This window comes from Hypomesus transpacificus, chromosome 3 (genome assembly GCF_021917145.1).
Source record: "Hypomesus transpacificus isolate Combined female chromosome 3, fHypTra1, whole genome shotgun sequence".
Lineage (NCBI taxonomy): Eukaryota > Metazoa > Chordata > Actinopteri > Osmeriformes > Osmeridae > Hypomesus > Hypomesus transpacificus.
The window spans coordinates 5978660-6006339 of NC_061062.1; the positions used below are offsets into that span (position 1 = coordinate 5978660).

Genomic DNA, 27680 nt, shown 5'->3' on the forward strand with positions numbered 1-27680 from the left:
AGCCCCAACAGTAGACCTTCACCCCAACCCTCCCTCCTGCTCCCACACTAACCCTGGTCTTGTCTCGGTCCACAGTGTTCACGCTCTGCTTTCCTGTGGTGTTCTTCGTGGGGCTGCTGCCGCAGGTCAACACCTTCCTCATGTACCTGTTTGAGCAGCTGGACATCCACGTGTTTGGGGGAAACGGTTAGTCCTCTCAGCTGCGGGCCTGTCTGACCTCCGGGAGAGCAGGCGAGGACGCGCTCACACGGTTAGACGTGTGGGAGTCAGCCCGGGGCAAAGTGCTGGTCATCTCTGCACCAGCTGCCCAGCTTGAGAGGCTGCGCTGTCTGCTGACCTTGCTCTCCTGTCAGTCTGCCTCCTAGTCTGTCTGTCTGTCTGCCTTCTATCCTGTCTGTCTGCCTTCTACCCTGTCTGTCTGCCTTCTACCCTGTCTGTCTGCCTTCTATCCTGTCTGTCTGCCTTCTATCCTGTCTGTCTGCCTTCTATCCTGTCTTTCGGCCTTCTATCCTGTCTTTCTATCCTGTCTGTCTGCCTTTTATTCTGTCTTTCTATCCTGTCTGTCTGCCTTTTATTCTGTCTTTCTAGCCTGTCTGTCTGCCTTCTTTCCTGTCTGTCTGCCTTCTATCCTGTCTTTCTATCCTGTCTGTCTGCCTTCTTTCCTGTCTGTCTGCTTTCTATCCTGTCTTTCTATCCTGTCTGTCTGCCTGCCTTCCATTTAGTCTCTGTCTGTCGGCCTTCTATATCTGTCTGCCTTCCATCCTGTTTGTCTGCACCCCCCCCCCCTTCTGTCTCCTCCCCCCCTTCAGTCTGTCTGCTAACCTGACTATCTGCTGATCCGTCTATCTGCTCCCCAGCCTCCACCAGTCTCCTGTCAGCTCTCTACAGCGTGCTCCGCAGTGGCGTAACCGTGGCGCTGCTGTACGGCCTTTGCTACGGAGCCCTGAAGGTGACCTCCACCCTCCCATCTGACCAGACACTTCCCATTGTATTCATTGAGCAGGCCCCTTTATCCAAAGAGACATACAAGGAGTGCATGTGGAAAGCACCGCGGAAAATCAAGGATTAGATGTTCGAACAGTATTCATATTTTGGTGGCTAGTCAGGGAACGGTTTGGGTTTTCAGCCAAGTGCATCCGGATGTTTCGTTTTGGTTTTCATTTAGGTGCATCACTAGTTTGTTTTCATGTGCCACAAAGTGAAAATAGTTGTGTCCCTGTGTGTTTGCGTGTGACTGTCTGTACCTGCGTGCGTGGCTGTGTCCGTGTGTGTCCGTGTGTGTGTGTGTCCCTCCAGGAGACATGGGAGCCCCAGCACATCCCGGTGTTGTTCTCGGTGTTCTGCGGCCTCCTGGTGGCCGTCTCCTATCACCTCAGCCGCCAAAGCAGCGACCCCTCCGTCCTCATGTGAGCGCCTGCCCGTTACCGTGGTGATAAGTAGACGTAAACACAACAGCGCTGGTCGGGCCCCTCAAGAGCTGAATCAGCCTGTTGCTGAATGTCTCGACTTAACGGAACATTCTAGATCGTCCGTTGGTGCTGTTCACGGTCGATCCTCTGGGATCAACATGTCCCTGAACACTGTGATAGTCGGTTATAGTATCATGGCCTCTCCTCTCCTCCCAGCTCACTGGTGCAGTCCAAGATTCTCCCCAACCTGAAAGACAAGAACCCGGAAGACCCTCTATCTGAGGTCCAGGACCCTCTTCCAGAGAAGCTGAAGGCCTCGCTGGTGAGTTAACCATCTAACAGGAGACCTCGGGTCCAGACTCTTTCTCTGATGCTGTGGTCCATCCTCCACCCGCCAGGCCTCCTCCTAACATGACGTCTCCCCCCCCCCAACAGAACGAGCGTCTCCAGTCAGACCTGATTGTGTGCGTGGTCATCGCTGTGCTCTACTTTGCCATCCATGTCAGCACAGTGTTCATAGCGCTGCAGGTAATAGCAACACGGTACACGAGCAGACCGCTCAGCGTGGACCTGGTCCCCTGTGGTTCCTGATGGAGTGACTGCTCTCTCCCCCCCCCCCCCCCCCAGCCTTTCCTCAGCTACGTCCTCTACGGCCTACTGGGGGCTGTGGGCCTCCTCACTCACTACCTGCTGCCACAGGCCCGCAAGCAGCTGCCCTGGTACTGCTTCTCACACCCCCTGCTCAAAACCAAGGAGTACTACCAGTTCGAGGTCAGGGGTGAGTCCCCCAAGCACACCAGGCGGTTCCTAAAATAGAATCTTCGAATGGAGTTTCATACTATAGAATCTTGTAAGCATCCTTATCAGGCCAGTGCCTAAACCCTCTCTTCCTCACTCCCTGCCTCAATCCCTCCCTCCAACCCTCTCACTCTTTCTCCCATCCCTCCCGCCCTCCCTCCCTCCCTCCCAGGTGCAGCCCATGTGATGTGGTTTGAGAAGCTGCAGGTGTGGCTGCTGTTCCTGGAGAAGAACGTCCTGTACCCCCTGGTCATCCTGAACGAGCTGAGCGGCAGTGCCCAGGAGCTGGCCAGCCCTCGCAAGCTGGACACTGAGTGAGTCCTGCTGCTGCCCCCTGCTGCTTCCTGAACACCTCACTTCCTGGTTCTAGTGATACTGCTTTAGTTGTTGATGGAGCCAGTAGTTTGGCAGGCATTCAGTCAACCTAAACTGGGTAGAAGCCACAATCTAATGTTGAGTGTTTCATTTATGATGGTATCCAGAACAATTCAGTCCTACATTCAACACAAACCCACAAAACATTTAACTGCTTTTTCTTTTGCGAGTTCACTTGTTAATTCATGATCTCTTCTAGTTTATAAAACTCCAATTTTTATTTGATACAATTCTGATTCAATCTCATGATTTCTTGTATGAACCCTGTGGGAACCTTGTATGAACCCTGTGTTGTCTCATATGAACCATTTCTGGTCTTGCATAAACCCTGTATGACCCCTGTGTGACCCCTGTGTGACCCCCCCTCAGGGTGGGAGCTCTGATGATCACCGTGGCGGGGCTGAAGCTGCTGCGGTCGTCCTACAGCAGCCCCACCTACCAGTACGTGACCGTCCTCTTCACTGTCCTCTTCTTCACCTTCGACTACCGCCACCTCTCCGAGACCCTGCTGCTGGACCTCTTCCTCATGTCTGTCGTCTTCAGCAAGGTCAGAGGTCATGCGCGTCGGGTTAATCCTTCACCGCTTCCCGAAAAGGGGGCGGGTTTAAAACGCCATCCCTTCTCCTTGGCCACACTGTGTTCACTGTACTGTCATTTACAGGTCATAGAGAGGTCACAGGTCTTGTAGACGTCCCAGGTCTTATACAGGTTCCAGGTCATAGAGAGGTCATACAGAGGTTCATCCTCCTTCTTCTGGTCTTTGTTCTCTGCAGCTAGAAGAGTTAGCATCGGCTGTAGCTGTAGGAGTTCATATTGATGTCCCGGGTCACAGAGAGGTCACAGGGTCACACAGAGGGCCCAGTTCTCATGGTCCTTGTCTTTGTCCTCTGCAGCTGTGGGAGCTGTTCTACAAGCTGCGTTTTGTCTACACCTACATCGCTCCCTGGCAGATCACCTGGGGCTCCGCCTTCCACGCCTTCGCCCAGCCCTTCGCCGTGCCTCGTATCCTCGCTCCTCGCTGAAATACTCGGTGGTTTGTGTGTCACGGAAATAGTTTTCAAATGATTCGCCAAATGGCTTCTGTGGGGACTGAATGGGATGTGTCACATGTGACTTGAAGATCCTTGACTCAGCGTCCCGTCCCAGACTCTGCCATGCTGTTCGTTCAGGCCCTGGTGTCTGCGGTGTTCTCCACGCCTCTCAACCCCTTCCTGGGCAGTGCCATCTTCATCACCTCCTACGTCCGCCCCGTCAAGTTCTGGGAGAGGGACTACAAGTACGATCTCCTGTCTCGTCACGGGTGCTCCCTTCAGGGGGCGGGTGTCTGTCAGTGTTTCTGATGTGTTTCTGATGTGACCGTTTGCCGTTTCAGCACCAAGAGAGTCGACCACTCCAACACTCGCCTGGCCTCCCAGCTGGATCGCAACCCAGGTTGGGGGCAAGATAACCCTCTCACATCATCATCCCAGACTGTTAAATGGGCTCCTTTATTCCAGAGGTCTTCAACCCTGGTCCTCAGAGACCCCCTTGCCCTACATGTTTTAGATGTTTCCCTGCGCCAACACACCTGATTCAAATGAATGGGTCTTTCTCTAAGCCTGATAATGAGCATGCATTTGAATCAGGTGTGTTGGAGCAGGGAAACATCTAATACATGTAGGGCAGGGGGGTCCCTGAGGACCAGGGTTGAAGACCTCTCCCTTATTCAAACAAACAAACTCCCACTTTCCAGATGCAATGGCCCCCTTTTTATGAAGCTTCCTTTCCGCCCTCCTCCCCCCAGGCTCTGACGACAACAACCTGAACTCCATCTTCTACGAGCACCTGACGCGCTCGCTGCAGCACAGCCTGAGCGGGGACCTGCTGCTGGGCCGCTGGGGGAACTACACCACCGGGGACTGCTTCATCCTGGCCTCCGACTACCTCAACGCCCTGGTGCACATCATCGAGACGGGCAACGGCCTGGTCACCTTCCAGCTCCGAGGCCTGGAGTTCAGGGGTAAGGGGGGGGGGGGGGGGGGGGGGGGGGGGGTGAGGGAGGGAGGGAGGGAGGGAAGATTGACTGCTTAATAAACGACAATCTAATGAAGAACTGGTTGGTGGCTGACTGATTAGTGACTAGCTACTTAATCATTCTCACAGCTGTCTCTGAGTGGAGGTGACCAATGTTTTTCTGGGCCCTGCCAGGTACGTACTGCCAGCAGAGGGAGGTGGAGGCCATCACGGAGGGCGTGGAGGAGGACGAGGCGTGCTGTTGCTGTGAGCCCGGCCACATGCCCCACCTGCTGTCCTTCAACGCGGCCTTCGGCCAGCGCTGGCTGGCCTGGGAGGTCCTGGTCACCAAGTACGTCCTGGAAGGATACAGCATCACAGACAACAGCGCCGCCTCAATGCTCCAGGTGTTCGACCTGCGACGCATCCTCACCACCTACTACGTCAAGGTGAGTTGTCACTCTCTCGTGCAGTGATTCTTAAACATGTCCTCAGGGACCCCCTGTCCTGCCTGTTTTAGATGTTTCCCTGCTCCAACACATCTGATTCAAATGAATGGGTCGTTATCTAGCTCTATAGAAGCCTGACATACAAACATGCATTTTAATCAGGAGTGATGGAGCAGGGAAACATCTAAAACAGGCAGGACAGGGGGTACTTGAGGACCAGGGTTGAGAATCACTGCTCTAGTGCACCTGTCACACCTGTCACACCTGTCACACCTGTCACACCTGTCACACCTGTCACACCTGTCACACCTGTCACACCTGTACTGTATACCTCTACCTGCATCATCACCACGCTGTTCTTCTCTTGTGCTCAGGGCATCATATACTACGTGCTGGCGTCACCCAGGCTGGAGGACTGGCTGGCCAACGAGAGTGTGAGGGAGGGCCTGCGGGGCTGCGGAGAGCGCAACTACGTGGACCTGGACCCCACCTTCAACCCCAACATCGACGAGGACTACGACCACCGGCTGGCAGGCATCTCCAGGGACAGCTTCTGTGTGGTGTACCTCGCCTGGATCCAGTACTGCAACTCAAGGAGAGCCAAGGTTTGATATCTGGGGTCGCGACACTTTAATATCATCGATCAGAAGTGGTTCATCACGTTAGGTTTGAGGAGATCTGAGGGGGATCCAATGCGTTTTAAGACCCGGAGCTCTCTCACTTTCCTTCTCCCTCTTCTCTCTCCCATCTTGGGCCCTCCCCCCTCGTGTCTCCAGCCGCTGGACAGTGAGAAGGACTCATCTCTGGTGCTGCTGTGCTTCGGTCTCTGTGTGCTGGGCAGGAGGGCCCTGGGAACCGCAGCCCACCACATGTCCAGGTACCCACACTCACGCCTGCACCCACTGTCCTGTCACACAAACACGCACACTCAGCGGTCAGACAACAGACACCAGGTAATCCCCTCCTCTAAGGAAGTCATTGCATAAAAAAAACCTTTGGTTGTGTTGGTTAGTGTTGTTTTGAGGGTTCATTGCGTAAATGATGCGTTATTTCCCTTTCTTTAGCATCCTCTTCTCTCCCTCTCTCCCCACTCAGTAACTTGGAGTCCTTCCTGTACGGCCTGCATGCGCTCTTCAAGGGAGACTTCCGCATCTCCTCGGTGAGGGACGAGTGGATCTTTGCAGATATGGAACTCCTGAGGAAGGTGGTGGTTCCTGGGATCCGCATGTCCCTCAAGCTGCACCAGGTGAGCTCCTCCCCTCCACCGCTGAAGAGGCGACCCGCTTCTGAAGGCTTGTAGTTTAGGAGAACCCACTTCTGTGCACCCGTCCTGGATTTAAATCCCACTTCTGAATGTATATCAGGCCTGATGTATGAAGCCATTCCTCCACCGAGCCCCCTTGTCTCCGTGTCTCACCCTCCGGTCTCCCCTCAGGATCACTTCACGTCCCCAGACGAGTACGAGGAGCCGGCGGTGTTGTTCCAGGCCATCACGTCCCACCAGCAGAACCTGGTCATCGCCCACGAGGGCGACCCGGCGTGGCGCAGCGCCGTGCTGTCCAACTCGCCCTCGCTGCTGGCACTGAGACACGTCCTGGACGAGGGCACCAACGAGTACAAGATCATCATGCTCAACAGACGGTTCCTCAGCTTCAGGGTCATCAAGGTGCGCCTCGGAGAGGGGGGAGGAGGTGGGACAGGGAGGGGGGGAGAGGAGGAGGGACAGGGAGGGAGAGAGAGAGACGAACAGTCCACATCAAAAGACAATTCCATTTTAATCTACAGGAGAGGAAGTGAGTGAGAAAGCCAGAGCGAGGAAGAGGGATAGAGAGAGTGAGAAAAAGACAGTGTGAGAGGTCTAGTTTTCCCCTACAGGAGAGTGAGACCAGCCTGGACAGGAGGCCTGGGGACTGACAGAGAGACAGAGAGACCTCTGAAATGGTATGGATGAACAGTGAAGGCAGTGCTAACAGCTAGGTAAAAGTTAAGAGGGCAAAGCTAACAGCTAGGTAACAGTTAAGAGGGCAGAGCTAACAGCTAAGTAATAAATAGGTGGCAGAGCTAACAGCTAGGTAACAGTTAGGGGGAAGAGCTAGCAGCTAGGTAACAGTTGGGGGGAAGAGCTAACAGCTAAATAATAAATAGGTGGCAGAGCTAAAAGCTAAGTAACAGTTAGGGGGAAGAGCTAACAGCTAGGTAACAGTGAGAGGGCAAAGCTAGCAGCTAGGTAACAGTAAGAGGACAGAACTAACAGCTGGGAAACAGTGAAGGAAATGAAATAATGGTGCCTGGACAGTTGATTAAGCCGGTGGATCTCAAATTGTTTCAGTATGTTAACCAGCTTGTGTGTCTGTACGGGTGTGTGTGTCTGTGCGGGTGTGTTTGTAGGTAAATAAGGAGTGTGTGCGGGGGCTGTGGGCGGGCCAGCAGCAGGAGCTGGTGTTTTTGAGGAACAGGAACCCGGAGCGTGGAAGCATCCAGAACGCCAAGCAGGCGCTGCGGAACATGATCAACTCATCGTGCGACCAGCCCATCGGCTACCCCATCTACGTGTCCCCGCTTACCACCTCCTACTGCAACTCTCACCCCCAGCTGGGACATGTGCTGGGGGGGCCCATCAGCGGCGGAAACATCCGGAACTTCATTGTCAACACCTGGCACAGGTCCGGTTCTCTCCCAATTGGTTTAGCATCTGTGGCTCAACGGAATACCTGTCTTATTCCACTGCAATTACATTTGTTTAAGAATTTCATGGAATATATCAACATTATTTATTCTTTTTAATGGGATATAACAATTATTAATATTCATGGTAGACATTGTTTATTAATGTTTATATTGGTGGTCTCAAACAAAACAAAAGTTTGGCTTTTTGAATTCATTAAATGTAATGGAATGGAACAGCAGTTTATTAATTATCACAAAATGGCCGGGTTTCCCAGATTCGTTAAGAAGCTCCTAACGCTAAGATCTTCTTAAGAACGTTCTGAGTGCGTTCGAGAGCGCTCTTAGAACCTGGGAAACCCGGCCATTCATGTCTGTTCATGTTGATGGAACATATCTGAAGTTTGTTCATGTTGTTGTCGTGTAATAGTGGTTGTTCATGTTGATGTAGTGTAATGGTGATTTCTTGCCCCACCAGGCTGCGTAAGGGCTGCGGCGCGGGCTGTAACAGCGGGGGGAACATTGAGGACTCAGAAGCAGGGGGCCTGTCATGCGCCAGCGGGAACGGGACGGGGGTGAGTGACTCCCAGCAGAGCTCCATGTCCCAAGGAGGGGGGTCCGGACCGGCCCCTCCCCTGGCCTACCAGCCACACTCCCTGGGTGAGAACTACACACACACACTCACACAGACGCACACTCAACTACACACACGCTCCTAAACTCCCACACATGCTCATACAAATGCACACATGACCTGGTTCATGCTGAGCAGCACGTCTGTGTTCGATCTGAAGATCTAACAGTGTTAGCTGGGTGATGCTGAGTCTGTGTAAACGTTCCTCAGGCACCAGTCAGAGCTCCCAGTCGGTGCAGTCTGGCCTGGTGCGCCAGTCCCCAGCCCGCGCCTCCGTGGCCAGCCAGTCGTCCTCCTACCGCTACAGCAGCAGCCGCCACTCGTCGCTCCGCACCTCCGCCACGGGCCTGGAGCCCTGCCGGCGCTCCTCCACCAGCCAGCTGTCCCTGCGCACGCTGCCCACCTCCCTGCAGCTGCGCCTGGGCCCCGGCCCCGACCCGGCCGGGCCCTCCGCCTCTCTCTCCAGCCACAGCATCCCGCCCTGCAAGCGCCACACCCTGGTGGGACTGCTGGGGAGCGACGGGCTGGGCAGCGCCGTGGGAGACCCCCTCAGCCAGCACCCCCACCCCCACCAGCACAACCCCACCCTCTCCTCTGTGCGCAGGGAGGATATCTCCTATAGGGTGCAGGTTAGGAAGCCTGGCTCTTCTGATCATCCATTTACTATCTCAGAGCAAGCTTTCATATATATATATATATATATATATATATATATATATATATATATATATATATATATATATATATATATATATATATATATATATATATATTATAATATATAGTAGTATGAAATATATATATATATATATATATATTTCATACTAAGATTTAATATAGAATAACTTTTAGTAATACTCCAGTTATTCCATAATGATTTACACCAGCAGTTTGTGGCAACTAATGCGGACCTGTGTGCCCTTTGTCCCAGATCATGGACGTGAACCAGGTTCTGGAGAACATCAACCTGTCGAAGCGTAAGGAGCTGCAGTGGCCTGACGAAACCATGAGGCTGAGGGCAGGAAGGACCTGCTGGAGGGACTGGAGCCCCCTGGAGGGCATGGAGGGACATGTGAGTACACAGAACCTTCACTTAGCACCAGCATGGCTCTCTCTGGCTTCTTTTCTTGCTCATTCAGCGAAGGCCACGCATACACATTATTTGTGTCCCATTGTATGTGTGTGGTTTCTCTTTCCATATTTCTGTTTTGTTTTTTTCGGTCTTTTGCTCACTCATTTTAGTTTTTTGTACTCTCGTTTTTCTTCTCTCACTCCTTGACTCCATACATCTTTCTTTCTCTTCATATCTGTTTATCATCATGGCTGCCCTCTGCTTGGCTCACCCGCCCTGTCCTAACTTGTCTCTCTCTCGCTCTCTCTCCCTCTTCCCTTCAACCTGGCTCACCCTGTCTGTGCCGCAGGTTATTCACCGGTGGGTGCCTTGCAGCCGGGAACCAGCCGGCCGCTCCCATATCGACAAGACCATCCTGCTGGTCCAGGTGGAAGACAAGCTGGTGCCCATCATTGAGACTGGGGTCATAGAGCTGGGAGCAGAGGTGTGACTCGCCTCATCCTCCAGATTGGAAACTTATCCAGGGCTGCTGGCTGGGAGCAGGACAGCGCCACCTGCAGGCCAGCAGGAAACAGGAGGAGTCCCCCCCTCCTCGTTTCCTGTTTTCAGAGGGGGACAGGAAGCCAGGGAAAAGTGCAAGTAGAGGCAGTCACTCATGAAAAGACAGTCGTTCTACATCTGTCTGCCTTGCTCTGCGTGTCTCGCACAATGCTGCATGACAGCTTACCCTTTTAGGTTGAGCATTGCCACTGGTCAATATTCTTTTCTATGCATTTCTTTTTATCATGTTGACAGATGAACACAGGCATGTGTACACACAGACTTGCAAAATGTTTAATCAAACTCGGAACAAGTTTGATGCCTGATCCTGACAGATCTGAGTGTAAACTGCAAAGATTTTTTTGAGTTTTGTTGTTGTTTTGTCTTGAATTAACTTGCCAAAAAAACCTGGCATTGAGTAATGACCACGGTTCCACATTATGCGAAAGCATTTTCTTTGCTGCCAAGACTTCAGAGGAACTGACAATGTTGTTCAGGGCGTGCTGCTGCTCAACACGTTTCACTCTCATTGTCATTCCTGTTTGTTTAGTTTGGAAATTGCAAGAGTATTTTGCTAAAGAGAAAAAAAACTTGCACTATGATTTTTGTATTTTATTTTACAGTGACGCACTACAATCTTGAGGTAATATCACATTTTATTTATTACAAACTCTGAATGGCCATGGTTACCAATGCCTTGGGAATGAATAAATGCAGTCAATCATTCTGTTATTCAGCCATTTTTGTTTGATCATTTTATGTTTGATAAACTTGAAAAAAGTTTTTACCACATATGATTATATATATATGATTATATATTATATGTCAATGTACAAAAGATTTTGTTTTGAATATTTATTACTGTGAACATGGTATTTACATTTTGTTACATCTTTTTTCATTTATGGGACAAACGTTTAATGTATCACGGACCATCGGTTGAAAACAGGACGCCGAACTTTTGACTTTCCCTATTTAACTTAATTCTTTTCTATATGGAGAAATAAAAAAGCATTTGATTCATCGCTGTTGTTTTTTGTTCACTGTAATTTCCAAACTAACTGGAATTTGTATCTCTACAAGCTTGAGGGCTTTTCTTATCAGTTACAGTTACTGTACAAACATGGTCATGAGAAAGTCCCTGTGCCACAGTCAGCCATTTATCTGCTGAGCATGTGTATGTTTTGAACAATCATTAAGAAAGTCACATGATAAACAGGCGCTGTATCTTGTAACTGGTGCTCAAGCAGAGTACACATTTTTGGGGGGTCTATTTTATATATATATATATATATGTGTGTCTGTATATATATATTTTTTTTAAACATTGTGCTGTGCTTGGGCACCATTTACTATATACAGCGCCTGCATATCATGTGACTTTCTTAATGATTGTTCAAAACCTACACCTCGCTGTTAAAAAGTTAATGACACTAAAGATTTCATTTGAAATAGGCGTACATGTACTGTTGTTTGTTATTGTCGGTAGATAAAACATATTCAAAAGTCCCGTTTCAAGAACACTGGCCTTATTAAAAGGTATGTTTTACATTTTCAATTGAAGCTTTGTTACCGTCTACAAATAGTTGTAGCCTACACATGGGCACCAGTAATCTATTAGAAGGGACAAAGATTTTGGTGGTAAAGCACATGACCAGGCATCATGTGTTTTGTTCAGTCATGTCCCGCCCTCTTGCCAATCTGATTGGCTTTCAAGCAAATCTCAATAAATGTTTACATAAAAGAGCTGGTGGCAAGTTTAGAGACTCATTCCGACAGCAATACAGGATTGAGGTAACTGGTGCTTGAAATTGCAAAAACATAGCGTATCACAAGTGCTGTTGTGGAGATTGTGTCAGATATTTCTGTTATTTACCACAGCGCTGTTTTGCAGCGAATGTTTTCCATGGGATTTCTAGGATTTAACTGGATAGCTAGCTAGTCTAGCTATGCTAACTCTTAATAGCAGTGGCTAGCTAACTGTCCCACAGACTGCCAGCGAAGTCATATGACACTGGAATGTTTACAGCCGCGTGTGCTATTTAACAGGGAGTGCAAATACAATTTAGCTGGTTATTATCAGGTTTGAATTGATAATGCTGTATCTTATGCCAGCGACAAACACAAACATAGCTTTGCATGTATGAAGGAACAGTATGGTTTGATGTCCAGATTAAATTACTTTTCAGGAGGAAGAATGTTGACGTCTACCGTAGCCTTGCTGGGCCTGAGCCTGGCCCTGATGGGCAGTGCCTTTCCAACGCAGGAGCCGGAAAATGGTAAAAACTGGGTGGTGATTGTTGCTGGCTCCAATGGCTGGTACAACTACAGACATCAGGTAAGAATCGATATATCAAAACGGCAAGTTGGAGCGTAAGCACAGTCTAAATTAATCTCACACATTGTCACTATCATATGAGGAATGACAGTATTATAGACTGTTGGTGCTGTCCTGTGTATTTCCTTCAGCTGCCTGTGCTTGAGAGAGTGACTTTCCATGTTATTGATCTCTTGATAGTAGGGACTATACCTATAAGACTATCATGCAGTGTGTATAAACCACCAATCTTTAGAGGATGAACAGTTCTACTGTCTGTAGGTCTGAAACCATGAAACCACACGTTGTTGGTGTAACTCAGTGTGTTTGGACCTTGTTATAACACTGCCTGATACTCTGTGCTCTTCCCTTCAGGCAGATGCTTGCCATGCTTACCAGATAGTCCATAAGAATGGAATCCCCGACGAACAGATCGTGGTGATGATGTACGACGACCTGGCAGATAATGAGGAGTGAGTACAGTTTCGTGTGTCTTGTGTTTCGTTTTTCCTGCTAACTGCTCTTCCCCTGAGGGTGAACTCCAGTTTATGGAGGCTAAGTGTGTTTTTATTGAATGTACTCTGGTGAAGAGTGTTCTGTGTCCCTAGGAGTTAGGAAACCAAGAGGGTTTGCTGTGGTTGTAGGCTCAGGTCCTGTGTGTGAGGACGGTTTGACAGCCAGGCCGTTAACAACCTGGGCTCAGAGAGAAGCTACAGAGACAGTTGGTGGAAGTCACAAGGAACTCATTTAAGCGAACCCTGTACGAATGGGAATTCGGTTGAATTTCAATCAAATCTAGACTTTGTAGAAGATTAGAACGTTTGTCGGAGTTGTTCTGACTTAATAGTGGGCAATTAAGCACTTTAACACTGACTTGCTGTGATTCATTTTGATTGTATTGATTCTATGTAGGTCAGTAGTCTATATTTCCTCGTGTCATTTATGGTATGGTTTTATTGCTTTCCACCAACAATCTGGGTTAAAATTTACCTGTTAATAAAATGTAAAAAGAGGATAGCATGATGGACGTGGCGTCTTGCATGTGGGGGGTCTTGAGATAGGGTAATAAATATGATATAAAACATTTTTGATAGAAGCTAAAACACTGTCAGTCTGCTGAGCTGAAAGTAGTTGATCGTTGTGGTAGATTTGTCTCAACGTGACAGTCCACCTAAAAAGGAAAGGCATAGTCATAAGAAGGTGGTCTGGTCGTAATAAAGGGGTGAGGAAGTGATACTGGCCCACATGCAAGGGAGTCAGCATGGGCGTGACCAGTCACCTGATCATTGATGCTGTAAAGAAGATTGTGTCTGTAAAGGCCTGAATGTGGTTGTCTTGCTGGATCTATGGTGACGAGCAGAATGGAGAGATTTGTGTCAACATGACTTGTTTGTCAGCCTGTCCCCCTCCTCCAGCAGACATGGTGATATTCTTGTTTGTTCCCAGTAATCCCACCCCAGGGGTAGTGATCAACAGGCCCAACGGGACAGACGTGTACAAGGGAGTCCCCAAGGACTACACAGGGGACGTGAGTTCACCTCAACACCTTCTGAAATCACAGTTATTCAGTTAGCAGACAGTCTTAAGTAGGTAGGTTATTGATCCAAAAAGAGAAATTGTGGAATTACAGCAGACCAGACGTAAAACCACGGGGAGAGAACATATACATACAAAACGCATCATCCGATAGTGTTTCACGTTAATCAAGGCTTTCATGTTGAACTGTCTTTTTGTATCCTCATAACCCTGTTTCCTCCTAAAGGCTGTGACACCAGCGAACTTCCTGGCTGTTCTGAAAGGAGACTCTGCTAGTGTCAAGGGCGGTTCTGGCAAGGTGCTTAAGAGGCAAGTAACATGTACAGAATAGAAGGGAGATGTGAACAGTTTAACTGTGCAAATCCATTCAGGGCTACTTGGGGTAAGAAAAGAAAAATGAAACCTCCATTGTTCTGATTTACATTACTTCCTTTTGGCAGCGGTCCCAATGATCATGTGTTTGTGTACTTCACTGATCACGGTGCACCTGGTATTCTGGCCTTCCCCGATGATGATGTAAGCACTTTTTGAACTTCCTGTCCAATTCTGTGTTTGTCCATGACCAGGCCATGGCTGGATGACCCAGTTCTGTCCCATGGTCCACATTACTGGCCACGTCTCTTTTTCTCCCTCTTAAATCTCGAGTTTTGTCATAAAAAGTGAGATTTCAGCTGAGCTAAGGCGAATCTATGCTCTGCAACTCGTGACTCGTTTTTTGGGGGATGTGTCATGAGGCGTCTCTCTGAGTGTTGCTCAAGACCTTGTCAGATCAGCTGACTGTTTGCTTACCTTCACAGCAAGCACATAAACATTGTTTGGAACAGCAATCTAGATATATCCTGATCCTATAGATTGTTTTTTGGGGAAGTTCATGTGTTTTTCTCTCCACAGCTTCATGTTGATGACCTCATGAGTGCCATTACCTACATGCGTGAGAATAAAATGTACCAAAAGGTGCCAGTTATCTCTTTGCAAAACACGTCTTAACTGCTGTCAGGTGACACTATGGTGGAAGGTGAGAGGATGAACAGGTCTAACTGGTTTCTGCTCCTCATGCTCAGATGGTGTTCTACATTGAGGCCTGTGAGTCTGGATCGATGATGAGCAGCCTGCCTGCCGACATAGACGGTGAGTGGCTCTTGACCTTATGACCCCTGGGGCCTGTTCCATAAAGCCTACTTTTTGGGGGGGGGGGACTTGCATGCGGTTTAATATATTCGAGTCAATTGATTTCCCCTACCAATCATATGAGAGGAACGCAGCTACAACTAACGTTACAAGCCTATCAGAAGCAGAGCAGGGCGGGTCCTGGCAACACAGTGTGAATGAGATCCATACGTCACGTTAGCGTTGTCGGTGAAAGCATGGAGCGAATATTCATGAAGCCTGGAGATGATGTCCTACCCATATAGATACATGACTCCAAAATAAATGGCGCTGGGCCTGGACAGAAGAAGGTAGAGACGAAACTAAGAGAACCTGGTGCAGCGGTAAGAAAGTGCTTGCTCGTCATGTCATAGAGCCGCTGCCCGTGCACTCAAACTTACCACAACGTTGCCGGGAGCAACTGTTCCAGCTGACACACTGTTGTCTATGACCGACCATGTGTGTGACTTAAAAATACGTTTACACATTTATTGCGGAACATGACTTGTCATTCACAATTTCTTATCCACTGGTCACCCTGTGTAGAAAACTAGCAGAAGACAAAAACAAGCTGGCTCAGGATGTTTCTTCACTTGAACCCCTGGGGTGGTGACTGGGACTATCCCTCCTCCCGCTGGTCTAGTCTGTGTCTGATGTCGGCAGTTCTGCTGGAGCCCATGTGACACTCACAACCCTGTACCTCACAGATCAAGGTCACGTTGTCATGGTCAGTGCCGGTCCTAGCACATTTGGTGCCCTAGGCGAGGTTTACCTACACCGCCCCCCCCCCCCCCTCCCCTTTTCAACCCCAACATAGACACATGACGTGCTGGGTTGGCGCCCTCTGCTGGTAGTGCATTTGAAACTCAAGGACATCTGGAGGGTTCATTTAAATTGATGCACTTTTGGAAACTGCAGCCCCCCTCTTCATGCCGCCTTAGGCGGCTGTCTATGTCGCCTATAGGAAGGACCGGCACTGGTCATGGTGATGGGGAGATGGAGCAGCTAGGCGATTCTAAGCCACCATGGGTTCACAGTGTCTTGGCCCTCCCGGGCAGCCATCTTCAACCCTTCCTCTGGTCTCCTGTCTGGAGAGGCTACATCAGACAGCTCCACCATAACATACCTGACCCCTGCCCTTGTGTTTTACGCCAACTAAGCATGTTTGTTTTCACTAGCCATGCTAAAGACAACCAGCACTACTTTATCCTGTACATTTTAGATTCATAGAACATATTTAACCGTTGTTGACTCTGCTACTGTAACACTGCAGTTTCCCACCAGCATCATTAAAGTGCTGCACACGGTTCTGTTCTGCTGTACTCAGTTTGAATGGACTCTGTTCACGTCTCGTCTGTCATCTGTGCTCTACAGTGTACGCGACCACTGCAGCCAACTCCCATGAGTCCTCCTACGCCTGCTACTACGATGAGAAGAGGGACACCTACCTGGGAGACTGGTACAGCGTCAACTGGATGGAGGACTCCGACCTGGTGAGCTGTCTCATCCCCCCGTTCACACTGCTGTCTTACCCTCCTGCTGTCTCACCCCCCCTGCTCAAACTGTTTCAGTCAGGATCCACGTTGAAAATGGGAAATCATTTCAGCCCCCCCTCCCCCCCTCCTTTTATATCCCATCATAAGCAAGCCTGTTGCTATAGCACTAGACTTTCTTTCTCTATGCTTCCTGCCGTGTGAGGTTCACATCGCACAGTTTGAGGACTTGCGTCTCCTTGAATGGCTTTTGTTAGTGGTGTACGAGGAAGAGAAGATGCGCGTTCTGCCCGGATCAATCATCTGTTGGGTGTTTGTTTCACAGGAGGACCTGACCAAGGAAACCCTCATGAAGCAGTTTAAGATTGTAAGGAGCCACACCAACACCAGTCACGTCATGCAGTTTGGCAACAAGGTAGGAACTACTGTTCATGAAAAAGAAAATGTATGGAATTGTTCAATACAGTACTTATAAATACAATATTATTGTATTATAATGTTAACCTAAACTTGAAATGTTTATTTGACCTATATCTAATAATGGCATAAATGTTTAACCCCTTTTTCTGTGTTTCCTGTCCAGACCTTGGCCCACATGAAGGTGATGGCGTTCCAGGGGAACCCCAAGGCTGACTCCAGCCCCGCTCCCTCTATGACCCTGCAGCCTGTGGCTGACCCAGACCTGACCCCCAGCCCTGACGTCCCTCTCGCCATCCTCAAGAGGAAGTTCATGTCCACCAATGACATTAATGCTGCCAAGGGATACGCCAAGCAGATTAGCCAACACATCAAGGTAACACGAGAGATGAATTCACGCCTCTATCTTGATATTAAACATGGATGAGCAGAGCAGAGCTTTAGTGATGCTGGGGGAGGGGGTCACAGCAGCTGAACTAGCACGGTCCAGGAGGTCAGTGGAATTGAAGGGATACTAAAAATCGAATGTCCATTAACCTTTTAAGCACGGTCACCCCAGTCTAAGGAGACAAACAGCTGTTCCAGAATGGGGTTGTGATTGGGCCGTTGAAGCAAGGTTACAAAATCGAGTCAAACATTTGCCAATGTCAAACTGATTAACTTTTTATTTACTTTCCAACGTGTGATCGTTGCATCAACTGCAGGCTTTGTATTGGTTAGGTTGTAATCACACATATGAGATTGTATCGCTGCCGCGGCCACTCGAGCATCACATGGATGTGATCGTACACGTTAGCAGCGAGCAGTCCAGACCCTGTCCCCTCCTGTGACACTGTCCGCCCCGCCCTGTGAGCTGGATGTTGGCTTGTGTCCCAGGTGAGGGATGTGCTGGCTGAGACCATGCGGAGGGTGGTGGAGATGGTGGCAGGAGCTCAGGTCCAGAAGGTCCTGAGTGAGCGGCTGGAGTTGACCCAGCACCAGTGCTACAAGGCTGCAGTGCACCACTACAAGACTCACTGCTTCAACTGGCACACCATGGAGGTACACGCCCAAGATTCTAGACGTTTACTCAGATTCCCCCCCCCCCCCCCCCCCCCCCCCCCCCCCCGAGGGACATTCAAAAAGTCCTCTTGACCACACGTTCTAGAATGCTTATCAGCCTTACCTACTTCCTCAGAAATGGAACAGAGTCCCAGTGATTAAACAGAAACCCAGCCAACAATACAGGTTTCACAGGGGGGCAACCACTGGCTTTTTGCATGGGTTTTGGTTCTTATTTACAGTCAATCAAATGCTTTGTTAAACACAACCACCCACAGACATTAGCATACTGTGGACAGCAGTCTTCTTAAAACGGTCATAAAAAGACCCTGTAGGAAAGAGACATGCATACATTCTCCTATATAGAGCTCTGAAACCACTATCACCCCTCTGACATGCATGTTTCCAGTGTATGTTCCTGTTTACGTGGATTCTGTCTGAGTTGGTATCTCGTTGACCTCACATACTGTTTGTGTTTTCCTGTGTTTCAGTACGAGTACGCCCTCAGACATCTGTTTGCCCTGGTGAACCTGTGCGAGGCGGGCCACCCAGCAGACAGGTAAGGACCGGGGCGACCCGCCCACAATCACTTGAGGAAGCCAGCGGCTGCTCGCGGCTTGACCCTCTGCTTCCTCCCTACCCCTCAGGATCCTCAAAGCCATGGACTACGTGTGTTACTTCAGGATGTAGGCGGCGCGTGTGCAAGTGAACACACCGGAGGTGGTCGTCCGTTCGCCGTGTCTGGTCTATGAGGGGCTGAGATGAGCTTCGCTCTGCACTGATGAGGAATCAAGTTGATGATCACAAAGGGTCTTTTTTTATCACACTGCGAATACACTTCCTTTTTTTTCTTCAATGCTTTTTGTTTGATTTTATTGCTCTTTTTAAAACCATTGATGATGATGATGATATATGCACTATGTCGCTGTGAGAGTATCTGAGTTGAATGTTCTGTTCTTGATTTTAAGTCCAAACCTAAGAGAATAATGCTGACAGGCAGCTGGAGGGCTGTGTAGCCCACGGAGCTGTTGTGTGGTGGGGGGCGTACTCACGTGTGACTGGGATGAATGCTACTGACATGTAGACGCAACGTGAAGGTCCATGGGGCAATGATGATGTCGCTGAGATCTGGAAATAAAATCTGCACTCTAAAACGGCTGATAAAATATATTTTTCTTTGTGTGATCTTGTCCTCCTAATTTTGTTATTCTTGTGGACACAGTATGTGTGTGTGTGCAACAAAATTAATTGCATTACTTCATTTTAACTTTTGGGGTTAAAGACTTGTTCAAATGGATGCATACTAACTTACTGTGATATATGTGATACCGTTATAGCGATAGATCATGAAGGCTCTATACCAGCATTGACTGGAATGTACCTGCGCTTCCTAGATAAAAGTACATCGCTTTGGATAACATTATCTGCTTTAAGGACTCAAATGTAAATCAAGTTTATAGTGATGGGTGAAAATTGGAGAAGTCAACTTTAGGGCGACAGACAAAACACGTTACAAAACTGTCCAACACTTCCATCTAGTGGAAAAATAAAGGTAGTCTCACTAATGTTCTGATGTTGACAAATATTTGAAACCCTCAACCTAATTGTGTGTACATGATGTTATAAACTGGGTTGTGGTGAAACAGCTCTCATGGCGTAACGCCCTCCTTCCATCGATGAGGCCTAACCCGGCCCTGATCATAAAACTGGGATTTCTATCACATCGATGTATTTCTATGGCGAGCACCGCCCTTTACGAGGTCTGTCCAATATGATACGTCCCCCCCTCTCACAGCATGCGTCATCATATTTCACCTGCCTATCTCGCAAAGCAGGAAGACAGTACTGTGTGCTATTGACAGATTGTTCCAAATAGATAGAAACGTTCACAGACTATTCTGAAATCGGAAGGAGACATACGGGCCCACAAGCTATTTGTAAGAGCTCGCGCGAGCTAGTTCTATTCCGCCCTTAACCGCGACCAGCTACGCTACATTACAGCAGTCAGAGCAGCTTATCAGTACGGTGGTGTTGGTGGTGCTGTAACGTTGTCAGTCGCTGGCGGCTAACCTGCTGGAAATAGACAGGCTAACTAACGTTAGCCAAGTTAGCTAACTAAGTACTCATAGTACGATTTAGGCAACCCTGTCGAACAATCCGATAGACAACTGAAACAGTTGCTGGACTGGTTAGGGCTTGTTTCGTAGCCGTTCACCATGGGTTCCCGAGCCTCAACGTTACTCAGAGAAGAGGAGATCGAGGAAATCAAGAAAGAAACCGGTTGTAAGTTGTTTTATTACTCAACAACTAACTAGTTGAGTGGCTATTCACTCTAGACAGCTAGTTTTCTTTGCTTGTTAACTCTACTGTTGGGTAGGAAGTGCTAGTGTGTGAAGAGACACACATTTAAGCCCTAACCATGAGGACTTACCGCTACTGTCTGTAGCTGTAGATAACTTGTTTATAGCTGAATGATGGCCTTTCTTCAATCACCAGATATCCTGAAAAAATATGAACTTAACCCGTATTGCCGTATTCCATGTCTATGATAGTAAAGGGCATCATTGGCCAGTAAATAGGGACATTTAATAGCTTATTTGTCAATGACAAAGGTTAGATGATGAATATTTCTTGTTTAGTAAACTTTGGTTACTGATCTTTTGTCCTTATATGTGTATTCCCCACTTCTTTTCTCGCAGTTTCTCACAGTCAGATTACCCGACTGTATAGTCGCTTCACCAGCTTGGATAAAGGTGAAAATGGAACGCTCAGGTACGTCGACACCTTTCAGACATCACTAATATGTTCCCAACATTAAATCTCGGCTAAACACTTGCGTACCACATTTAAAACAGACATACAACACCTTCAGGATAAATTTAGTGTTAAATCCTGAGAAAGTAGATGTTGATTAACGTTATTGTAATTGTCTAAGGTGGTAAGACATCTACTTGAGCTTTGATCAAAATCGTTACCACGTTTGTTCCTGGTAACCAGTTAGCTTACATGACCAATGTGCTCAAAGGAAATTGTCCTTGTTGAACTGTCCTTTTTAAATAATAAAGGATTTACACATAGCAAGGGCTGTATGCAAGGACGTAGCCATGGAGTCAACATTGGGGGGCACGAATTACATTTGTTATGATAATTTCGGACAGCGTGCGTGGTTGCCTGTCGTAATGTAGCACATTTATATTTTTATATCAATATATTGGGGGGGACATTTTGACCAGATTTGAATTATGATTACGGCCTTGGCTGTTTGTACTTTGTCCTTGCACAAGGCATTATGTTTTGGGATATACAGAAGGAAACTGTCCCTTATACTCAAGGTGACATTTCTTAATCATTCATCAGTTGACACAACACTGTACCCATGTCTCTAGGGCTTAATGTCTCACCCAGCACTGTTCCCTGTGAAAGGGAACATCCCTGTCCCAACTCTAAACACATAAATAACACCCTCACACAATTAAACTCTGTTGTTCTTCACACAGGTCATGAATCTGTTTTCACAATGGTCAATATAAATCAAATAAAGACATCATGTAAACATCTGGTGTCTGACAAGTTATCAGAGAAGTTATCTAGTCTAGGATCTGTAGAGAGTCAGTCACAATGGGGGACTGGGTAGCTTGTAGACATAGTTCAAAGTTCTGATCTCCAGCATTTACCCTCCCCAACTCTTTATCTACAGCCGGGAAGATTTCCAAAGAATCCCTGAACTGGCGATAAACCCTCTTGGAGACAGAATCATCAATGCCTTCTTCCCAGAAGGGTAAGTCCTGTCCTTCACAATTCCTCTCGATGAACTTTGGGCTGGTACCTAACGAATGGCACTTTTTGACAACCACCAAATCGTGTAACGGTGATATGTTACGAGAAGTATTTTTGCTTGTATTTGTCTGTAGGCTGTGTTTTGTTACACGCTTAACAGTTCTAAGCTTGTTTTTTGACAGAAAGATTTAGATATATCATTACCTCCCCAAAAAGCTCTGTGTGGAGGCGTCTTATATTTAGCTGTGGCTTTTAATGGTTTCTGGTTTGTCCGTGCCTCTGTGGTGTGGTTTGGAACAGCTCGTGGGGGGACCCCAGGAATGAGGGATGTGGTTAACCTTTCTATGGGCAGCAGAAGTAGTCAGAGTTCATAGGTATATCATTAAGCTACACCTGTACTGTTTGTTTTTCAATGCGTCATCCGACATTGCAGAGTGAAGCCAGTTACTTAGTTCTCGTTTCCCCGCTCCCACTGAGTGCTATCCAAGTTGAACAATTGTAAATAATCCACACCAAAATGATAGATGAAAATGGAGATGGCTTACTCTGAGTAAAGCCATGGTAAATGAAAAATCCTGCCAATTGTGGTCCTTCAGTCTTGTGTGCTCTGAAAGGGTTTGTTACATACATTTACATAACATTTAGTCATTTAGCAGACACTTTTATCCAGAGCGACTCACAGTAAGTACAGGGACATTCTCCCTGAGGCAAGAAGGGTGAAGTGCCTTGCCCAAGGACACATGTGGCCGGGAATCGAACTGGCAACCTTCAGATTACTAGCCCGATGCCCTACCCGCTCAGCCACCTTACTCCCTGTTAAATGGTCTGCATTTTGTTTTCATGCATGCAGGGAGGATCAGGTGAACTTCCGTGGATTCATGCGAACGCTGGCCCACTTCCGTCCGATCGAGGACAACGAAAAGAACAAGGACCCCACGGCCAACGAGCCCCTGAACAGCAGGACCAACAAGCTCCTGTGTGAGTCTGGAGGCCGCGACCAGGGTGTCCAAGCCCGGCCCAATCACCAGCTGCTCTCAGACAGGGCCCGGGATTCCCTTGGCTCGTTGATAGGAGAGCTTATATCATACAGAGATCGAAAGATATGGAGTGATTATGTCATATAGACATATAATGATAGAATAGGTAGAATGCTTACATCATGAATGTATGATGAGAATATTAACGAAATATTTTTCTGTCCCCTTCAGTTGCATTCCGGTTGTACGACCTGGACAGGGATGATAAGATCTCACGTGATGAGCTTCTGCAGGTGAGGATTGGGGCTAGTCTGGGTGGGACAGGGTACCTCTAAAATACTGAGTACAGATCTACCCCCGTCGGTTTACACTCTGACCCTACTGCTGGAGAGATACCCTCCTGTCGGTGGACACTCCAACTCTGCCCCTGGAGAGATACCTTCCTGTCGGTTTACACTCCAACCCTGCTCCTGGAGAGATACCCTCCTGTCGGTGTACACTCTGACCCTGCTCCTGGAGAGATACCCTCCTGTCGGTTTACACTCCAACTCTGCCCCTGGAGAGATACCCTCCTGTCGGTGGACACTCCAACCCTGCTCCTGGAGAGATACCCTCCTGTCGGTGTACACTCTGACCCTGCTCCTGGAGAGATACCCTCCTGTCGGTGTACACTCTGACCCTGCTCCTGGAGAGATACCCTCCTGTCGGTGTACACTCTGACCCTGCCCCTGGAGAGATACCCTCCTTGACACGGTTGGACACCTCTGTGTTACAGCTACATGGATTGTGAAAACCTATTTCACACAGAAACTCAAAATCAAGAACCGAGACACACCCTTATCCTGCCTCTCAGTGGAAAACAGAGCGAGCATTGTGCGTTTTGTCATTCAAGTGCTCATTCATGTGTCGTAATCCGAGTCAGGGATTTGTTGAGAGTGAGTTAGACTGACATCTGCAGACTAGACTGGGGGGGAACAGGATCGTCAGTGAACTCTGTAAATGTCACAGGAGGCTTCTTTCAGGCTTCCTTCCTCTCTTATGCTCACTGTGTTCTCCATGTTCCGCCCTGGCCCTCCTCCCATGAAACCCATTCAGTGTCTGTGTCCTGTACTTGCCAGAAGCTGAGGGTTGAATGATTTAAGGAGAGCCTGATCTCCTGTTGTGCTCAACACACAGGCAACACAACATTACTGCAGCCCAGCACACAGGCAACACAACATTACTGCAGCCCAGCACACAGGCAACACAACATTACTGCAGCCCAGCACACAGGCAACACAACATTACTGCAGCCCAGCACACAGGCAACACAACATTACTGCAGCCCAACATTTCCCATGCCAGTAGCCTATGGCTTTGATTCTCTCTAATCCTGCATAGTCGTGCTTATCATCTGAAAGGAAAATTCCAAAAAGCATTTCCAGATTGTTGTCCATAAATCATGACTTCTGTAATACTTGTATTTGTAGGATCTTGTGGATTGTCAGTGTTTCTGGAATGTTCTGAGCCTGTGACAGCAAACGTTGGTTTCCACAGGTCCTCAGGATGATGGTCGGGGTGAACATATCAGACGATCAGCTCGGCAGCATCGCTGACAGGACCATCCAGGAGGCGGACCAGAACGGAGACAACTCCATCTCCTTCAACGAGTTCATCAAGGTTCGACTGTTGACCTCCTGCTCAGAACGAGGACGCTAGCTCAACCAGATATCTAGCCGTCTCGCTCGTTGTCTGCCATTTCTTATGAAGCCAGGCCTTTTAGTTGCCTGTGTTCACGTTTGTGTCTGTGCTCGTACTGAGGTTCAAACTTGATATTTTTGGCCTCCTCAGGTGTTGGAGAAGGTGGACGTTGAACAGAAGATGAGCATCAGGTTCCTGCACTAACCTGGATAGCCTCGCGGAAGGACTCTGGGTGCAGAAACATCATGCCAGCTGGTACAAGACCCATCTCGATTGAAACACTCTTACAGGCTGCTGTGGCCCTCCAGACAGCCTCCGCTCTCTGACCAAGCAATAGGTAGATAGCCCTGTCAAGTGTCTCCTTTTGTCTGTCTGCCTTGCACTGCTCTGTCATCAAAGGGAATACTTGCGTGCCTTGTTTTGTCTTGGGTTTTTATGTGCTGTCTTGACGAATATTCCCCCAGAAAAGAAATGTATTTATTTAAGACCGTTCAAGGTCAAATCAGAACTCACACTGTTTAGTACCAAGGCTTTGTGTTAAACGCTTACTCTTTACACTAAATTTATATTTGTTGAGTGTGGTGCCATGGTTAAGTTATGGCTTTGCTGTTGTAATGTATAGGTAGGCAAGGCCAAAAGCTCTCCATTGTTGTGCTATATTAACACTATTCACCATTGTTGAGAACATCCTCCCTTTTTGCATATTTATCTGTGTGAATATGCAGTTATTAAAGGTAAAAGTCAGAAATGTAAATTCCGACTCAACAAAAAGAAGCATTGTATTTTATGCCAACAAGCGTGTCCTCCCCTCACTCAGCATAGGCCTGTTCACACCACCTCTGTCTGCCTCTTGTCCTTGAGTCAGGCCTCTTCCTCTCCAACACCATTCTAACGCTGAACTCTGTTTGGTGCCCCCATCTTGTTTTTCACCCCAAACTGAAGTGCCATGTCCATGACATGTCCATGTCATGTCCATCCTTCAACCTAAATGCAGAAGGGGAACCAAAGTTGTTTGTGTTTCTTGTGTGTTAACCTAGCTACTGCCAATAGACTGTAATCACCCATCTCTTGTGCTCTTCTGTTGGACTGCAACTCGATAGCTTTGTCCCTCAGTCATATGACTGCATGGCACAGAGAGGTGCAGAGAACAATTAAACCACGATCTGTCTCTTTCCAGGATCAATTTAAAACATTTCATTGTGAATAATAAAGATGCATTATATGTGTTTTTGATTTTCTTTGTTAAATGTTTTTATTAATTTACTTATCAGGTTAGTTCCAGGTACTGGTACAACAGGCTGTATTGCATTGGAATATATATTTCTGTGTAGGCCTATGTTCAAAAAAGAATTCCACTGAATGACCAGTGGGGTGTTTTAGCTAAGTGATGTGATTGTGAGTTTGTCTTTAAGATGACAAGAGATATAAGATGAGCTTGCATCTGGATGCTGGATATACAACTGTCTTCTCTCATCAGTTTTAGTAATCGAAAATGTGATTATCAATCCGACATTCAACTGTATAATCATGTGAATTGTCATATGTTATCAAATTAATTGTTGATTTGAATTTAATAAAACTAAGTGCCATGCAAAAATAACTGTTAGTTTAGGTATTTTGAGTCATCAGGAGAACCGGTCTAGTTTGAGACAATTCTGTTTCTATCTGCGTCGTCAATTCTGGGCGGGCATTGAGTGTCGAGTGACAAGGCTGTTCAGGGTTGCCAGGTTTAAAACATGTCAAACTAAATTGTTTCAAATAGTTTGTCTGGACGAGTTTACGTGTATCATCGATTTCTTGTGCACCCTACAGCAGAAGTGTGAAGGGGGTATCATGGTGGGGAGTCGATATTTTACCGAGGAGTCGTGAACATTGTGGATCTTTAGTAAGGGGTTCCCTCACAACCTGGCATAGGCTACACATGGGTCCTTATAATTATGGCGTGAAAATGGCGTAAACATTTTTGCTTGGGTTGGGGGGACAAGTAGTTGGGACATACATTTTATGTCCCCCCTGCCCCTTTGGATATTGGTGATATTAATTGTAGGTTGTAACTGGAATGCTGAATTATATTTTGACGGATCATTACTATTTTATTTGTGTATCAGGCGACAAGCCTCTTTGAGGTGGTCTCGGTAGGAACTCTCTTTGTTTACGACTATGACTGTGAGAACGTTCCTAGGCCTCTTGACCGTCCGACTTGAACAAAGATATTTAAATTAAAAGGATAACAACGGTACATTGCAATTATTTTGCCGTTTCCAGCTGATCAAAGCGTCATTTTGTTCATCGACCCATACCAAGGTCAGTGTCTCCGAGCCATGATGTCTATCTGTCATAAATATTTTCCGCATGGTCTTGAATTTAAAATGAGTCATATTGCTTTGTTGTGCAGGTATGTTGTGGGCTGGTTTCAGAAAACGGACAATCCCGACTCCTCGTGGGTCAGGTTCTGGTCTGTAACGCTCGATATTAAAGCGCTATTGAAGCTTGTGGCCCTCTACCATGGATATCATCACTGAAGCGTCAACTTGTCAGAGTGGGCTGTCCTAAACAACTGCTCTAGAGATCCGCCGAAGATGCAGCCGAAAAAGGATCATCTGCTTTCTCTGAGGCTGGTGTTAATGACACCTGTCCAGTCTGGTTGTAGCTCCAAAATTGTGGGGAGAAAAGTTTCACCCAGTATTTTCATTTTTTCGGAGAAAAATGTAATTCCCCCCTAAGACCTGACACTTTTTACACGGGTTGTCCCCGTGAAACAGAAGAACGGATGTCCCCAGCATTAGAAGTCTTGACCTGCCATACTAATATAGTTCACCTGTATGTTTTCTCCAAAGACATATCCCCCTTAAAATTATTATGAATATAGAGTGAGATATGGGTTTCTGGAATTAAGTAGATTTTGTAATGACCCATTTGCTGGTTGCCAAGGTTAGCTTAGTTGCATTCTGTAGCAAACATTGTATGTAGCCCCTCAAGATTGTTAATGTCTGTTGGACGTCTTCGATCAAGGGGGAATTATTGCACTACCTCATTGTCATACAATGTGTGATTATTTTATCTTCTAAGTAATAAATGTAGCATATCATACAAATTGTAGGCCTGGACCATTTAAAAACAGTACTGTACCGAAAGTCCCTCATTTAAAAAGGATACTCTTTTCATGGGGTTTTAGAGAGGTGTCCATACCTTCAAGATGATATGTAACATGGCAGGCTAGTGAAGTAAAGGTGTCAAGGAAATTTTTTTGAAAGTAGTGTACTTGCTGCCGTTTGATGGATCTAACCAATAATCTGATGAATCATCAAGTTAAGTTGTGCCCTATACCTACATTCTGAATGACAGTGTGGCCTGTATAGGTTG

At 47.5% G+C, this 27680-nt stretch overlaps 3 protein-coding genes across 4 annotated transcripts in view; all 3 read left to right on the top strand.

The window, feature by feature from the left end:
- Positions 1–10352, top strand: part of pcnx1 (pecanex 1) — an 11261-nt gene extending 909 nt beyond the window's left edge. Inside the window, exons 2-23 of the mRNA XM_047051528.1 lie at positions 15–186; positions 858–949; positions 1297–1406; positions 1626–1731; positions 1845–1937; positions 2037–2187; positions 2380–2521; positions 2952–3129; positions 3476–3584; positions 3729–3858; positions 3955–4013; positions 4366–4581; positions 4770–5023; positions 5398–5628; positions 5800–5900; positions 6119–6269; positions 6459–6689; positions 7412–7686; positions 8166–8347; positions 8532–8950; positions 9253–9393; positions 9743–10352. Coding sequence (XP_046907484.1) covers positions 15–186; positions 858–949; positions 1297–1406; positions 1626–1731; positions 1845–1937; positions 2037–2187; positions 2380–2521; positions 2952–3129; positions 3476–3584; positions 3729–3858; positions 3955–4013; positions 4366–4581; positions 4770–5023; positions 5398–5628; positions 5800–5900; positions 6119–6269; positions 6459–6689; positions 7412–7686; positions 8166–8347; positions 8532–8950; positions 9253–9393; positions 9743–9883 — 3684 coding nt within the window. The 3' untranslated portion in view covers positions 9884–10352. The remainder of the gene's footprint in view (positions 1–14; positions 187–857; positions 950–1296; positions 1407–1625; positions 1732–1844; positions 1938–2036; positions 2188–2379; positions 2522–2951; positions 3130–3475; positions 3585–3728; positions 3859–3954; positions 4014–4365; positions 4582–4769; positions 5024–5397; positions 5629–5799; positions 5901–6118; positions 6270–6458; positions 6690–7411; positions 7687–8165; positions 8348–8531; positions 8951–9252; positions 9394–9742) is intronic.
- A 125-nt stretch (positions 10353–10477) lies between these two features.
- On the top strand, positions 10478–19042 carry lgmn (legumain). Of its 2 annotated transcripts, none has more exons than XM_047046689.1 (14): positions 10478–10576; positions 12123–12271; positions 12626–12723; positions 13697–13778; positions 14013–14095; positions 14227–14302; positions 14678–14740; positions 14848–14914; positions 16307–16425; positions 16751–16840; positions 17009–17218; positions 17719–17883; positions 18375–18442; positions 18531–19042. In XM_047046689.1, exons 2-14 carry the CDS (start codon positions 12131–12133, stop codon positions 18571–18573), a joined length of 1305 nt encoding a protein of 434 aa, XP_046902645.1. In that variant the 5' UTR covers positions 10478–10576; positions 12123–12130; the 3' UTR covers positions 18574–19042. The 2 variants fall into 2 exon arrangements, with proteins under 2 accessions (XP_046902645.1, XP_046902635.1); XM_047046679.1 differs by lacking the exon at positions 10478–10576 and adding an exon at positions 11625–11727.
- A 610-nt stretch (positions 19043–19652) lies between these two features.
- Positions 19653–25551, top strand: chp1 (calcineurin-like EF-hand protein 1). The gene is made up of 7 exons (XM_047046965.1): positions 19653–20166; positions 20583–20655; positions 21581–21661; positions 22511–22638; positions 22869–22930; positions 24174–24296; positions 24468–25551. Exons 1-7 carry the CDS (start codon positions 20100–20102, stop codon positions 24519–24521), a joined length of 588 nt encoding a protein of 195 aa, XP_046902921.1. The 5' UTR covers positions 19653–20099; the 3' UTR covers positions 24522–25551.
- Positions 25552–27680: the final 2129 nt, after the last annotated feature.